Source organism: Stomoxys calcitrans, chromosome 4 (genome assembly GCF_963082655.1).
Source record: "Stomoxys calcitrans chromosome 4, idStoCalc2.1, whole genome shotgun sequence".
Taxonomy (NCBI): Eukaryota; Metazoa; Arthropoda; class Insecta; order Diptera; family Muscidae; genus Stomoxys; species Stomoxys calcitrans.
Genome location: NC_081555.1, coordinates 156,902,013 through 156,918,068, shown reverse-complemented (window position 1 = coordinate 156,918,068; position 16,056 = coordinate 156,902,013). Strand labels below are relative to the sequence as shown.

Here is a 16,056-nt window from a genome sequence, read left to right as displayed (position 1 = left end):
GTCTCAACCTGGCCAATCTGTGTCATAGGACGATCTTCATAACTCTTGACCTATCGATGCCTTTCGATACGGTCTGGCATGCCACGTTTTTGAGGACATTGCCAACACGTCCCTCTAGCCGAAGTTCGAGTTTCAGTCAAGGAGTTCCATACAATACGATCGTAGTGACTGGCCGAAGGCTTGTCGACCAGCTATGCCACATCTTTTGAGGACATTGCCAAATACGTCACTCTGGATGTCTTTACAAGAACTCTGTACATGATGTTGCTATTTGGGACAAAGCCAACGTTCTTAAGTCGCTTGCTGGCAGATTTTGGGTTGACTACTTTTAAGGTAAGTCCAGTGATTAATATGCAGTGACAGTTTGAACATACAATGGAATAAGTTCAATAAGACCTACAATACTGCTGCTGAACGAACTGCGACAGGCTGTGATGTCCACTCAGTTCTCACGTGAATCACCTTTTTCGCCTATCTGTGCGTAGACACAATTCTATTTTCTCTAAGCAGTATCTGTTGGGCTGTTATGACACAGATAAGATATATAAGAAACCACAAAAAAGTAATGATCTAGAGCAAGAAGTTCAGCTCTACAATAGGGAGCCTCTAGATCAAGCAGCGCTTCAAGAAGTAAACAGCTACCAATTGATTGCCGGTAAATATTCACAGCCCAATCATTTGGATCTTAATTACCTTCAATTGTTTACTGGAAAAGCAATGGCGATAAATCCTATGGACCGGCGCAAGAATGCTCACTTATATATAGGTGCGGATGGTGGGATGCTTCGTATACGGAGTAGCAAGGTGGATTTAATAATGTGGTCTCACTCGAGTAGCTGTTAGCAGCCGGCCAGGTTTGACAGTATAAATATGTCAGATTTTTGTTCGAATTCTCATTGTTGTTATCTTTTTTCCCGCATTTTCTCTGCTAATGTACGCACACGCATACACACACGCACACAAACGACGATCTGTTTGATGGCAAGATGGCGGATTGCACCAAATGATTTGTGGTTGTTGTACAAATGAGACCACCTTTAATTGCTTCGCCATGACGGAGTAGCTGGAAATGCAGTCGCGGACAATTAGCGATATCTAGTGGAGAGTCTCATTGAGAGACACGGTGGCACCGGCTCTCATTTAAATGCCGACACCGGTATTCACAAAATTTAATGCAGCTTAAATGTAGGTCTATTTTAGTTCTATAAAGGAAATCTGTCATAAAAACCTAATATAAGACTGCATTTAGTTCTGCGAATACGTGTATGAATGTCTATGACATTATGACAAGGCGTGTTATTGGCACATTTAAACAACCAATGGTCATAACGTTCCCGTGGCTATCGGTCCTATGGATTGGAACGAAATCTTTCTGCAGCAACAACTGAAAACACCCCACCACATAAAATTTAATTTTCAATTGCAAACATTCTTTAACAGTTTTCATTCTGTTAAATAATGTGGCAACACTACAACTGACAATTACAACACTTGTGCAGGGTTGTGGTTGTCTGTACTAACATTTGACATTAATACCAAATACTAAATTTTACAACCATTTGTTTACGTTTTTTTTAATTGTAATTATCTACATTGGCCATTTTTGTGGCTTTTTGTTACATGTTCTGAATGAATAAATAAATAAATGCTATTTACTGTCTAAAAAAGATATCAAAACTAATAACCAAATGGGAGTTACCGTGCTACAACCATATCAAATACCGGAAGGAAAAACTGGAGCTCAAGCCATTGATTTCTTGACAAAGCGTCTGCTCGCTTTGGGAGCTGTGCACACCGGTCAATTTCTGGTGGATTGTGAAACCTATATATCTGTTTCACCCCATGGCCCAACCAAATCGGTGCATGCTCTTCATAATTCCGAATATCCTGTCACCACATTTTCCATATTGGACACTGGCACTGGTAAACAAATTCCCCTTGTTGCAGATAATTTGTTTGACATGCTGATGCTGAAAATGATCAATGTTTCTACGCACAAAAAGCAAACCAAAATTGAATCAAAAGGAGCCAGGTTTGAATATGGAGATTTCCTAATTAAACTTGGTTCGGTTACAATGTCGGAAAATTTCAAAGGTATTCTCATCGAAATTGAATATAGACCCTGTGTTGTACTCTTCTATTGTTGGGAAATGATAAGAGAAGTGTTGCAAAGTTTCCTTGGAGTTACAGTGCCCAAGGAGTACCCTTCATATTTTACACCGCAACAAGTAGTTAATGCCATGGGACAGCAGCAGTTGCATGCAAAACAGAATGACATATATGAACCCATTGATACGATAAATCAATATTTGGAACATTTTACCAATTACCGCAAACAAAATATGCCCCAGGTTTCTCAATCGTCGTCGACTATGTCAATGAACACTGGAATGAGAGTGCCGTAATTAGCAGATTTATGTTATTAAATATTTATATTGTAGATAGTCGAACAGAAAAATAAAATATATATTTATATTTGCTTAAAAGTAAATAATTTAAATGGTTTTCCAGTAGAAACAGAAATGAAGAGTTGTATTAGTTACACACCTATAACCTTAGAGTTTAAATGGAGCTTAATGAAAACGAAATAGGTTGCTGTTGGTCTATATATGTATTCGTATGACAATAAGAATAAATTAGAAAAAAACATTCAGGCCTGTTCCGGTTTTTGAAAACGCAAATCGAAGGGTTTGGTGGTAAAGAAGTTACCATTATCCCTAAGAGGTATAAAAAGCGTGGAAAGAGGACTGTCTGTGATAAGCACATCCATAACGAAAATAAAGTATATGGGTATAGATCATATAGGTTAAGCGGCGTGTCAAGAGGATAAACAACATTCATGCAAACACGGTAAGAGATGCGATGGAGAGGTACGGGATGAATATGATCCTTGGAGAACGACCGCATTTCATTGAACCGGAAGAAATTCACCTCCCTTGGCACCGGATAACTATGAACACCAGAGTGGTTGGAACACTGAGCTCCAATGGTGTTCATCGTTACAATGAGAAGCTTAGTTGGGAGCAACTGGGCGCTTCCCCAAAGGTTGCGGTTTGCAGTTGCGAAGAGTCTCAGTGAGAGGCAGCTGGCACCGGCTCTTGCTTATATGTTAAGTGCCTGTGATACTCGATGACAAGGTGGGTTATTGCGGCCTTTAAAAAACCAATGACCATAATGTTTCCGCTGCGATCGTGTCTATGAAACCAGAGTTAGCTATGCGACGTTTATTAGACATAAGAGCTCTCATCTTTCAGAGTGAGCCACGTACCGGTGATTTGCCTTGCCAGCGTTCTGCGTCCTTGCCCCTCCAACACAGTAGCTTCTGAGCCATTGACCCCGCATTCGTTTCTACCGCGTTCCGGTGGCCTATATCCACGATTCCAGCATAAGTGAAACAAGCCATTGATTACGCCTTCGTTTGAACCACCCACTCACTCGTTCCAGCGACCAAGTGCCGAGATCACGCCATGATTGAGCCAAGTCCCGGTAACCTGAGACAGCTTAGTGCGCAGCGGCTGACCCACAGCAAGCCCCCGTTGGAACTTTTCTTAGTGTACCTTCTTCGGATTTCTTCCCATCACCTGCTCAATTTCAAACTATATTCTAAAGTCCAGAAGGAGATCTGCCCAAATATATAAAGGGTGGTTTTAAGCGTAGTTTTTTTACTCTAATAAAACTCTGAAATGTGCATCATTTAAAAAATCCAAATTTGTCCATGCACATTCTGTTAAGGAACAGGGGTAAAACTTCTCACATATAAATAAGTGCTGTCCGATTCCAATTTAAGCTCAATGATAAGGGGTCACTTTTTATATCCGAGTCCGAACGGTGTGCCGCATTGCGACACCTCTTTGTGAAGAAGTTTTAACTTGGCTGCAATGCCATGCCATGTATCATGCGTTCCCAATTATTAATTGATATCGATAAATTTGCCTTTTCCATTTAGTTTTTAAACATACATCTATGTAAATATTGCCCGTGGCTCCGGTTCAACGCTCAGGGCTATTCCGAGAGATAAACAGTTAACCAAATTTACCATTGTGTCAAGAGTTGAGTGACATGTGGCACTGACCTGTTATAACCACATATCTACAAGGCCCAACTCAGCCAATTGGGATCCTCGATCCTCGTCAAGCTCTTATAGGCAGCGTTACCGTTGTGCCACTTTCGCGTATTTTATTTGCCAGCAGAAGAGAGCGCGAGAGAGAGAGAGAGAGCATATTTGAACAGTTAGAAAATAGAGAACCTGCAAATTTCTACAGAGAAATTTGCAACTTTGAACAGATGTTTTGTTAACGTCAGCTGTTTTATAAAAAGCAGCCGTTACATGAAAATAAAAAAACTAACGGCCAAATGGATCAAAAAGGCAGAGGTAAGTAGAAAAATATAAATATTGTTTATTGTTTATTGGTAATTATAAAATTTGTTTCATTTTTATCTACTTCTAATGAAGATTCATGGTAGAAGCTAGTGTTCAGGTACAGAACACTCCATAAGTGAAGTTAATTTCACCTCAAGTCGGCAGTTCTACATTAAGGCTGGTACTATATTCGTTTTTCAAAGTTGAAAACACATATTTTTCACTGTACTTTTTGGAAAGACTACAAAAATCTCTATGAAAACAATACTTTTTTCATTGAGACATATTTCATAAGTAATGAGGAAATGTACTACTGAATGAAATCAACAAGTTTTTTTGCTTCAAAATCTTTTATCTAAAAAAAGTAATCACGAAAAAATGTGTCCAAAAACGAACACAGTACTAGCCATTAGCAGGTAAGTGCAAAATATGCGGAATTATTTGGAAAATCTTGAAAAACTAAAACATTGTATCCTTCCAGACACCAAGAAAAGAGCAGTTTGTTAAGTGTTTTGATGAAATCATCTTCATCGGAAAGCTACGATGAAACCAACAACGTTCCTTTGAATTTGTTAAGGTGGCAAGATGCTGCCAGGGGATTGAGTGGGTCTAGCTGGGCAGTTAAACAAGTGACCCAGGGTGGGATTAGAAAAAATTAGTGCAAATTAGTCTGCCAATTGTGAACGGATACAGATATCTTCAATGATAGCAAAGTGTCCGTAGCCGCCTCATGACCAAATAGAAAGCTCTCTTAGCCTCACATCGGTGGTCGTAGCAATTTATCTAGCAGCCGCAGTATCCAAAAGCATTAGATTGTGAGTCCAAGATACCTTTGTCTGCAACAACAAGTGTACTTTTGTATACGGTGATGACATGTAAAGCAATTGTAGTCCTATGCAGCCTTCAAAATGTATGCTGATGCACGGCGAATTAAAATTGTCCAACAAGAGGAGGGGGAGGTGTAGTCCCTCATGCATCTTGGCTACTGATGAGAGAATGGAGATCGGTCTGTACGACTCCCCCTTGCTCATGTCCTTTTCAGGTTTCAGTAGCGGGATCAGACTGCCCATCTTCCAAACATCGAATACTATAAGAGTGTTCAGATAGGCTGAGGACAGTTGTAAGGTAATCGACTTCAGGTAGATCCAGATTCTTCAGCATCAGTCGTTCGCGTACTTCTGCTTGCAAATTTTTTTAAGAGAGTAAAATGGCTGTTACTCTCCTGCAAATTTTTACGGGAAAAGTACGCAAACAGACCTTTTGTTTGTGAAATATATCACTTAAGTATGCAAATACCCACCACCGCAACTAGTCAACACATTTATTCTAAATCCTATAAATACATGTTCTGTAGATCGTATATTGATGTTACGAAGTCCGTTTGACTTTTTGGTTCCAAAAAGTCTCGATCTAAAACCTAGGAATGATTTATGGAGGTGGGAATCCAAGATTCGGATTGACCGAACTTATCTTTTATATACTTTTTATACCCACCACCGACGGATGGGGGTAAATTCATTTTGTCATTCCGTTTGCAACACATCGAAATATCCATTTCCGACCCTATAAAGTATATATATTCTTGATCAGCATAAAAATCTAAGACGATCTAGATATGTCCGTCCGTCTGTCTGTTGAAATCACGCTACAGTCTTCAAAAATAGAGATATTGAGCTGAAACTTTGCACAGAATATTTTTTTGTCCATAAGCAGGTTAAGTTCGAAGATGGGCTATATCGGACTATATCTTGATGTAGCCCTCATATAGACCGATCCGCCGATTTAGGGTCTTAGGCCAATAAAAGCCACATTTATTATCCGATTTTGCTGAAATTATGGACAGCTCAGCTCGGTCCAGATTTGGATATAGCTGCCATATAGACCGATACTCCGATTTAGGGTCTTAGGCCCATAAAAAACACATTTATTATCCGACTTTGCTGAAATTATGGACAGTGAGTTGTCTTAGGCCCTTTGACATCCTTTGTCAATATGGCTCAGATCGGTTCAGATTTGGATATAGCTGCCATATAGACCGATCCTCAAATTTAGGGTCTTAGGCCCATAAAAGCCACATTTATTATCCGATTTTGCTATAATTTGGGACAGTGAGTTGTGTTAGGCCCTTCAACGACCTTCGTCAATTTGGCTCAGATCGGTTCACATTTGGATATAGCTGCCATATAGGCCGATCCTCCGATTTAGGGTCATAGGCCCATAAAAGCTACATTTATTATCCGATTTTGCTGAAATTTGGGACAGTGAGTTGTGTTGGGCCCTTTAACACCCTTCGTCAATTTGGCTCAGATCGGTCCAGATTTGGATATAGCTGCCATATAGACCGATCCTACGATTTGGGGTCTTAGGCCCATAAATCACGCATTTATTGTCCGATGTCGACGAAATTTGGGACTGTGAGATAAGTTAAGCCCCTTGACATACTTCTGCATTATCGCACAGATCGGTCCAGATTTGGATATAGCTGCCATATAGACCGATCTCTCGGTTTTAGGTTTTGGGGCCATAAAAGCGCATTTATTGTCCGATGTTGCCAAAATTTGGGACAAAGAGTTAAGTTAAGCCCCTCCAAATATATCTGCTATGGGACATAAGGTATGAGTTTTGCGCCGGATTTTGACGAAAGGTGGTTTACATATATACCCGAGGTGGTGGGTATCCAAAGTTCGGCCCGGCCGAACTTAACGCCTTTTTACTTGTTTATGTTATTTATAAAAAACCGAATTGTTTGTTTTTGTTATAGATGTTTTGTTTTTCATAAAAATATTGTGCCGTTTTTCATAAAACAAAATGACACTATGTTTTACAATTGACACTTTTTATGCCATTATTTGAAAATTTGCAACAGTATAGCTGCCTGCAGATGTGCAAGCTCGTTCCGGTCCAAAGGGTCGATCATTGCGGGAGCGTTATGGCCATTGGTTATTTAAAGGCGCCAATAACTCGCCTTGTCATATCAAGCATCATAGGTTCTCAGTATTTATACATGAGCGGACGCCGCCCGGCCTCTCACTGAGAATCTCCGCAGCTACTCCATATAAAGCAGTAGTTCGCAGCTTAGCTTCTCGTGATAACAATAAACACCACACTATTCGGAGCTCAAAGTTCCAGCCTGTGTGGTGTTCATAGTTATCCCGTGCCGGGATGAAATGGCAGCATGTATTGAACACTTTTCACTTTTTCAGATCAAGTTTGGACACAATTATTAACCAGTGCCACCACCTCGAAAAACAAAACTCATAAACAATCACTCGTTGCATTGTCTTTTCTATTTTATATATGATAAAAGTTTTTATTTTATTGTACATGTGTTTTGTTTTTTTATTTGAACTTAACAAACTTAATGCATTTATCTATAATGTTTGTATATATATAATTTTTAACAATAATAGAAAAAAAAATAATAGTTGCTTGTCTATATAACAAATTTCTTTTTTACAAATTCACAGTTTATATCATAAAATTATCTTATATTTAGTCTTAAGAAAATTTCAATATTTCGATAATTTGAGCAATTAACACCGATATCGCCACAACTGTTTTGTATTGACGCTAGCACGCTGGGTATAGGGTCATAGATGCACAAGTCCTCTCAGATGCCATAGCAATCGGATAATAATTGTTCCATAGTTTTGCATTTTTTTTTACAATAAAGGTGTATGTTGTATATATATATATATAGCATTTAGCATAGTTTGTTTTCTGCAAAGTTTGCATTTCCTCTAGATAACTCTTGGAATCCTTGGAAGTGTTTTGTTTTAGTTTTTAATATTTTGGAGAGTTGTTGGGAGTTTAGCGTGTAAGTTGTTGTTAATGTTTGTTTGTTTTGTTGTTTTGTTTTGTTTGTCTATTGTAGGTCATCGTTTATAAGTAGCTGACGTTGCATTGAAGTTGCGTTGTCACGCGCCAGCTGCATTCCTCGCTTTGGTCGCCAAGCAGCTTCCCAACATTCATAATGGGTCTTTTGCTAGTGACAATGTTCAGTTACATCCACAATTACGGATTTCTTCCAGCAGAAAAGGAAATAGCCGACGGCAGCTCCCACAACAACGGCCAAACACAGCCACACATTGTAGGTCATGAATATCAACATGAGTAGGAAGGATACTGTAACCTGTACCATATGCAAAGCAGTCTGAATAAAGTGATTCAGCGAGAACATTGTTGGCCTGTAATAATATGAATATAGCATTAGTTGTGGGCCGTTTTATATACTGGGCGGTTATAAATAGATAGTAAAGTTTAGTTTTAGTTTAGTTAGTTCTACATATAATACTGTGACGACAACAATAGTGTGGTAAAAATGCCAAACATCACAAGAAATTCGTTGCATGTCACACGCTATTAGTTTTGGTTTTTTTATATTCCATGAAAATGTAAACTAACAGTGGGGATGTCATAGGCAAAATTTTGCATTGGATCGAGTGTAGGTTATACAATTTTGTAAAAAGATAAGGTGGTCATAATTATCGAAATTTCGAAAAATTGTCCAACAAAACTTTTAAATAAAGCAAATTAGTTATGTAAGCCTGTTACAGGCCGGTCATGTATATTTTCTCCAAAGTGGATTCAAGCTTAATGACCATGAGAATTATGCTAAACGAAAAGATTTTATTATTGAAAAGTTACTATAGACAGCAATGCTGTCTTTGGCATGCTACAAGGGACAAATGGAATGGAAATGAACAAAGCAAAAGGTTTCATATGACAACAACAATACGTCCACTTCAGCAGTGGATGGAAAACCAAGTTAAACAAAGCCAGGTGAGAGTGGATGTTGTTCTGTGTGGTCTTTCAGCATCACATATGCAAATTGCATAGAATGGTCGAATGAGTATCACAAAAATGAGCGGCAGAGCCGGGAGCCTCAGCAGTTAGTAGAACGTTTACTTATGGGTGCTATGTCTATATCCAAGAATCTGTTGATGAGGCAATTTCTTTTCAGTAACTTTTCAATAATCAAATATTTTCGCCAAACATTATTCTAATGGTCATTTAACTTGACTCCACTTTGGAAAAAAAACAACTAAAAGAAAGGCAAAAGTCGGCCGTAACCGACTTTATAATACCCTACACCTACCCTAGAAGTACAAAGTGGGAGCTACATCTAATTCTGAACCAATTTTGATGGACCCCGGCGGTTGTTTTCAGATGGTTTATCAAACAACCCGTATCAAATTTCGAGCAAAGTAAATATTGGGTTGCCCAAAAAGTAATTGCGTATTTTTTAAAAGAAACTAAATGAATTTTTAATAAAGCTTAGAATGAACTTTAATCAAATATGCTTTTTTTACACTTTTTTTCTAAAGCTAGCTAAAAGTAACAGCTGATAACTGACAGAAGAAAGAATGCAATTATAGAGTCACAAGCTGTGAAAAAATTTGTCAACGCCGACTATATGAAAAATCCGCAATTACTTTTTGGGCAACCCAATAAATATGTTCAAACTGTTATACCTACTGTTGACAAATAATAAAAATTTTTGCAAATAACCCAAAATCTGACGAAAATATATATTTATATGGGAGCTAAATCTGAACCGATTTTGACCAAACTTGTTAGATATTGTGGTAGGTATCGAAGAATGCGTTGTGCACAATTTTGGCAATATTGGTCAATAAATGCACTCGCAGTGGCTCTAGAACTGAAAATCGGGCGATATACATATATGGCAGCTATATCTATAACTAAACCGATTTTTATGAAATTCACCAGTAATATTACAAGTCATAAGAAACCCCTTCCAGTCAAATTTCGAGAGAATCGGTTAACTAATGAGCACTTTATAGCAATATCACTCAAAATCGGAGATGGGAGCTATATCTAAAACAGAACCGATTTCGACCAAACTTCTTAGATATTGTAAAAGTCGTCGAGGAAAGCGTTGAGCTAAATTTTGGCAAGATTGGTCAATAAATGCGCTTGCAGTGGCTCTAGGAGTGAAAATCGGGCAATATATATACATGAGAGCTATATTTAAATCTGAACCGATTTTTTTGAAATTCACACAAAATGTCGAGAGTTATAAGATAATCTAAATCATACCAATTTTCGAGAGAATCGGTTAACAAATGATGATTTTATTGCATTATTACTCCACCGTAGCGCAGAGGTTAGCATGTTCGCCTATGACGCTGAACGCCTGGGTCGAATCCTGGCGAGACCATCAGAAAAACTTTTCAACGGTGGTTTTCCCCTCCTAATGCTGGCAACATTTGTGAGGTACTATGCCATGTAAAACTTCTCTCGATAGAGGTGTCGCACTGCGGCACGCCGTTCGGACTCGGCTATAAAAAGGAGGCCCCTTATCATTGAGCTTAAAACTTGAATCGGACTGCACTCATTGATATGTGAGAAGTTTGCCCCTGTTCTTTAGTGGAATGTTCATGGGCAAAATTTGCAATTTGCAATACTCCAAATCGGGCGAACATATTTATGGGAGCTATATCCACCGTAGCGCAGAGGTTAGCATGTCCGCCTATGACGCTGAACGCCTGGGTTCGAATCATGGCGAAACCATCAGAAAGAATTTTCAGTGGTGATTTTCCCCTCCTAATGCTGGCAACATTTGTGAGGTACTATGCCATGTAAAACTCTCTCCAGAGAGGTGTCGCACTGCGGCACGCCATTCGGACTCGGCTATATAAAGGAGGCCCCTTATCATTGAGCTTAAACTTGAATCGGACTGGACGTGGAATGTTCATGGGCAAAATCTGAAACGATTTTTTTCCTCTAGGCCGAAAAACCTGCCTGTGCCAAATTTGAAAACGATCGGATGAAAATGTACAATGTTTGTACACAAATTAACAAGGACAGACGAACAGACAGACGGACATAGCAAAATAGAATCCGAAAGTGATTCTGAGTCGATCGGTATACTTATCAATGGGTCTATCTCTCTTCCTTCTGGGTGTTACAAACAAATGCACTAAGTTATAATACCCTGCACCGCAATAGTGGAGTAGGGTATATGCATTTTTTCATGATATTTAGTAGAAATTTGAATTTTAATGTTCGAAAATTTAAGTCAAAATGGAATTTTTTTGTGAAAAATTTGTCAAAAAATGAAAATAGAAATTTTGTCAAAATTAGGCTTTGTGGTTTGATTTTTAAAAAAAAACTTTGGACGAAGCTTTATAAAAAAAAATCTTAGACGATTTTGTACAATAGAAATATATAAAGGGTGATTTTTTTGAGTTTAGGATTTTCATGCATTAGTATTTGGCAGATCACGTGGGATTTCAGACATGGTGTCAAAGAGAAAGATGCTCAGTATGCTTTGACATTTCATCATGAATAGACTTACTAACGAGCAACGCTTGCAAATCATTGAATTTTATTACCAAAATCAGTGTTCGGTTCGAAATGTGTTCAAATTTTGACAAATTTTGTTCAGCGATGAGGCTCATTTCTGGTTGAATGGCTACGTAAATAAGCAAAATTGCCGCATTTGGAGTGAAGAGCAACCAGAAGCCGTTCAAGAACTGCCCATGCATCCCGAAAAATGCACTGTTTGGTGTGGTTTGTACGCTGGTGGAATCATTGGACCGTATTTTTTCAAAGATGCTGTTGGACGCAACGTTACGGTGAATGAACACATTTCGAACCGAACACTGATTTTGGTAATAAAATTCAATGATTTGCAAGCGTTGCTCGTTAGTAAGTCTATTCATGATGAAATGTCAAAGCATACTAAGCATCTTTCTCTTTGACACCATGTCTGAAATCCCACGTGATCTGTCAAATACTAATGCATGAAAATCCTAACCTCAAAAAAATCACCCTTTAGTACTAACCATTTAGGTCCTTTAAAATGGTATAGACAATAATAACACTCATTAAGCTATAGCTACAAAAGTTTTTGCCTTTAAATTGTTGTTATATATTGCTCGTTGAGAATGAGCGAAAGTGAAATTTGTATGAAATCATGTTTATTTTGAAAAAGGGAATATAATATTTAAGGATAAAGCATTAAAAGCAAAATTTTATAGTATTGGGTTGCCCAACAAGTAATTGCGGATTTTTCATATAGTCGGCGTTGACAAATTTTTTCACAGCTTGTGACTCTGTAATTGCATTCTTTCTTCTGTCAGTTATCAGCTGTTACTTTTAGCTTGCTTTAGAAAAAAAGTATATTTGATTAAAGTTCAAACTTAGAGTTTTATTAAAAATGCATTTACTTTCTTTTAAAAAATCCGCAATTAATTTTTGGGCAACCCAATAGATAGACCATGGCTAACGTTGGCTGAGCCATGTTGTGCGAATGAAAGAGAATGCTTCAGCCAGATAGCTCTATGAATAAGCACCTGAAATGGTTCATAAAAGGGGAAATCTAATGGAAGACATGTCGCAACTTGAAATTGGAAATTAACGAGGAACCGCAGAAGATTATAGCACAGTCCGAATACAAATCCAAATTTTATGAGCAGGGATTGATGACGACGTGCTAGATGTATGTCCCGATTGTGGAACCAGGGACCACACGATACACGTCACCTGTTTAACAGCCCAGTCAGACCCACTCAACTCAGGCCCAGATCCCTCAGGGTCTCAGAGTTTCCGGATCTGGATACAAATACAACAACAAATTTTGTCCATGAATATTCCACTAAGGAACAGGGACAAACTTCTTTTGGTTTGTTTGGCGCTGTTCTATCGGTAATTTCATGGTGTGTGTGTTCGTCAAGAAAAAAAGAACGAAAGTACGTCACAAATGTTGCCAACATTAATGGGCGAAAATCACCGATGAAATTTTTTTCTCTGATGGTCGAACCCAGGCGTTCAGTGTCATAGGCGGACATGCTAACCTCTGCGCTGCGGTGGCCTCCTGGATCTGGATACTCAACAAAATCAAGCAGACGAAAGATAGAACACAACACACTGCTACGACAACAGCAACAGGTTGCATATACGGAGTAGCTGCAACTGCAGTCGTTGACAATCAGCGGTATCGTGAGGAGAGTCTCAGTGAGAAGTCGAGAGGCAAAGGCTCACGGCTTTAAGGTGAGTTATTGGTCATGATGTTCCCGCGGCGATCAGTCCAATAGACCGAACCGAGCTTGCTCACGTATGGACCTTACGAGGAACGTCACCTCCACATACGAATGTGATTACAACAACAACAACAACCTTTCTAGACTCTAAATTTGAGTTGACAATACAGTGCGATTTAAGATAAAATTCTATTACTGAAGTAGAAAATACAGCCATAGAAAGATCAATACATTCGCAAACATTCCATCTTAATCATTAAAACAATTAGAACAAACAAATACTATACAACACAAATGGTTTTGGAAAAACATAACATTATAACATAAAATGCAAAAAGGTGTAACAACAATTTTCTGAATTTAACAAGAACAAAATATAGAATAACAAATTCAATAATCATGACACTTGCCACAACAAAGCATTTCTGCTAAATTTATCCATGTTACACCATTTTATAAATCTGTAATAAGATAGTGATTTTTTTTTTGTTAAAATAGGGTCTAACAATTTGGTAAGGAAAAAATTCTTCAAACAACACTGTTTTTATTGGGTTGCCCAAAAAGTAATTGCGGATTTTTCATATAGTCGGCGTTGACAAATTTTTTCACAGCTTTTGACTCTGTTAATTGCATTCTTTCATCTGTCAGTTATCAGCTGTTACTTTAGCTTGCTTTAGAAAAAAAGTGTAAAAAAGTATATTTGATTAAAGTTCATTCTAAGTTTTATTAAAAATTCATTTACTTTCTCTTAAAAAATCCGGAATTACTTTTTGGGCAACCCAATAATATTTTTAATCATTACACCATCTTGCAATTCAGGTTATATTTGAAAGAAAAAATATTTAAAATATTAAATAGACAATCGCCCATATTGCGGTATTCGAAGACAAAAAACGACAACATACGTAGTAGAAGGTGAGTTTCATATTCCGTGGAATTATGCAATAGAATCATATTGTAATAAGTAGAGAGCGGATATATATGCAATTTTTGTTTGTGTCCCGATTTTGACCAAAATTTGTATTTGAGCATTATTAGGTGTAAGAAAACGAATTTTCACGTCATGTCTGATATATGCAAAAACCAGTAAGGAAGGGCCAAAAGTCGGTCGGTGCCGACTGTATAATACCCTACACCTACCCTATAAGTACAATGTGAGAGCTATATCCAATTCTGAACCATTTTTGATGAACCTCGGCGAGCAAATTACCCAAAATCTGACGAACATATATATGGGAGCTATAACTAATACTGAACCGATTTCCATGAAATTCACCAGTAGGGAAATCCAGTTAGGAAATCCTTCCTGACAAATTTCCAGAGAATTGGGTAACAAATGACCATTTTATTGCAGTATTACTGCAAATCGGACGAACATATATATGGGAGCTATATCCAAATCTGAACCGATTTCTATGAAATTTACTTGTAATGTCGGGAGTCATAAGAAAATCCTTCCCGCCAAATTTCGATTAATAACTACGGTTGACAAATGGCAACATTATTGCAAATTACCCAAAATCTGGCGAACATATATATGGGTGCTATAACTAATACTGAACCGATTTCCATGAAATTCACCAGTAAAGTCGAGAGTCATTAGAAAATCCTTCCTGACAAATTTCCAGAGAATTGGGCGACAAATGACCATTTTATTGCAGTATTACTGCAAATCAGACGAACATATATATGGGAGCTATATCCAAATCTGAAGCGATTTTTTTCCAAATTTCAATAGGCTTCGTCTCTAGGCCGAAAAACACGGCCATACCAAATTTGAAGACGATCGGATGAAAATCGCGACCTGTAGTTTGTACACAAATTAACATGGACAGACAGACGGACATAGCTAAATCGAATCAGAAAGTGATTCCGAGTCGATCGGTATACTTATCAATGGGTCTATCTCACTTCCTTTTGGGTGTTACAAACTAATTCACTAAGTTATAACACCCTGTACAATCCCAAGGCAGCCGGTTGTATGTACCGGATTGACCCGATGAAGTCCTTCATCGGCAAGGGCTGCCGCCTCAGTGTACAACACACTGCTACAACAACAACAACAACAACCCTGTACCACAGTAGTGGTGTAGGGTATAAATATGCAAAATTTACGAGCCAAAATAGATACGTTTAGAACCTGAAATGATGTAATGGTTTGGGTTCTAAGTACTTTTGTGGGTATAAATGTCCTCTTTAAACCAAATTTGTACCGGTTTCCCGATTTAGGTTCTTACGCCTATAAAAGCCACATTTATTATCCGATTTGGCTGAAATTTGGCACAACGAATTGTGTTAAATTCCCAAATATTTGTGCCGAATATGGTTCAGATCAGTCTATATCTTAGTATATCTTCAATATAGGCCGATTTCCCAATTAAAGGTCTTAGGCCCTTAAAAGCCGTATTTATTACCCGATTTGGCTGAAATTTGCCACAACGAGTTGTGTTTAGAACTTTGATATCTGTGCCGAATAAGATCGGTCTATATCATAGCATAGCTCCCATATAGACCGATCTCCCGATAGACCGATCTCCCGATTTAAGGTTTTAAGCCTATAAAATCCGTATTTATTACCCTTATTAATAACTGAAATTTGGCACAACGAGTTGTGTTTAGATCTTTGATATCTTAGCATAGCTCCCATATAGACCGATCTCCCGACTTAGGGTCTTGGGCCCTTAA

The 16,056-nt window shown here is 38.1% G+C and overlaps 2 protein-coding genes across 6 annotated transcripts in view; one reads left to right on the top strand and one right to left on the bottom strand.

Annotated features, from left to right (window-relative positions):
* The first annotated feature begins 1,564 nt into the window (after positions 1-1,564).
* On the top strand, positions 1,565-2,494 carry LOC106081593 (mediator of RNA polymerase II transcription subunit 20). Its single transcript, XM_013243665.2, has one exon. The coding sequence runs from the start codon at positions 1,689-1,691 to the stop codon at positions 2,403-2,405; it is 717 nt and encodes a 238-aa protein (XP_013099119.1). The 5' UTR covers positions 1,565-1,688; the 3' UTR covers positions 2,406-2,494.
* Positions 2,495-8,192: 5,698 nt separating this feature from the next.
* Positions 8,193-16,056, bottom strand: part of LOC106081969 (high affinity copper uptake protein 1) — a 40,759-nt gene continuing 32,895 nt past the window's right edge. For 3 of the 5 annotated variants that reach the window (XM_059366798.1, XM_059366800.1, XM_059366799.1), the window contains exons 6-7: positions 13,782-13,832; positions 8,193-8,547 (exon numbers count right to left, since the gene is read on the bottom strand). In XM_059366798.1, the coding sequence (XP_059222781.1) occupies positions 8,346-8,547; positions 13,782-13,832 (253 nt within the window). In that variant the 3' untranslated portion in view covers positions 8,193-8,345. The remainder of the gene's footprint in view (positions 8,548-13,781; positions 13,833-16,056) is intronic. The other 2 variants (XM_059366801.1, XM_059366802.1) reach the window with 1 other exon arrangement.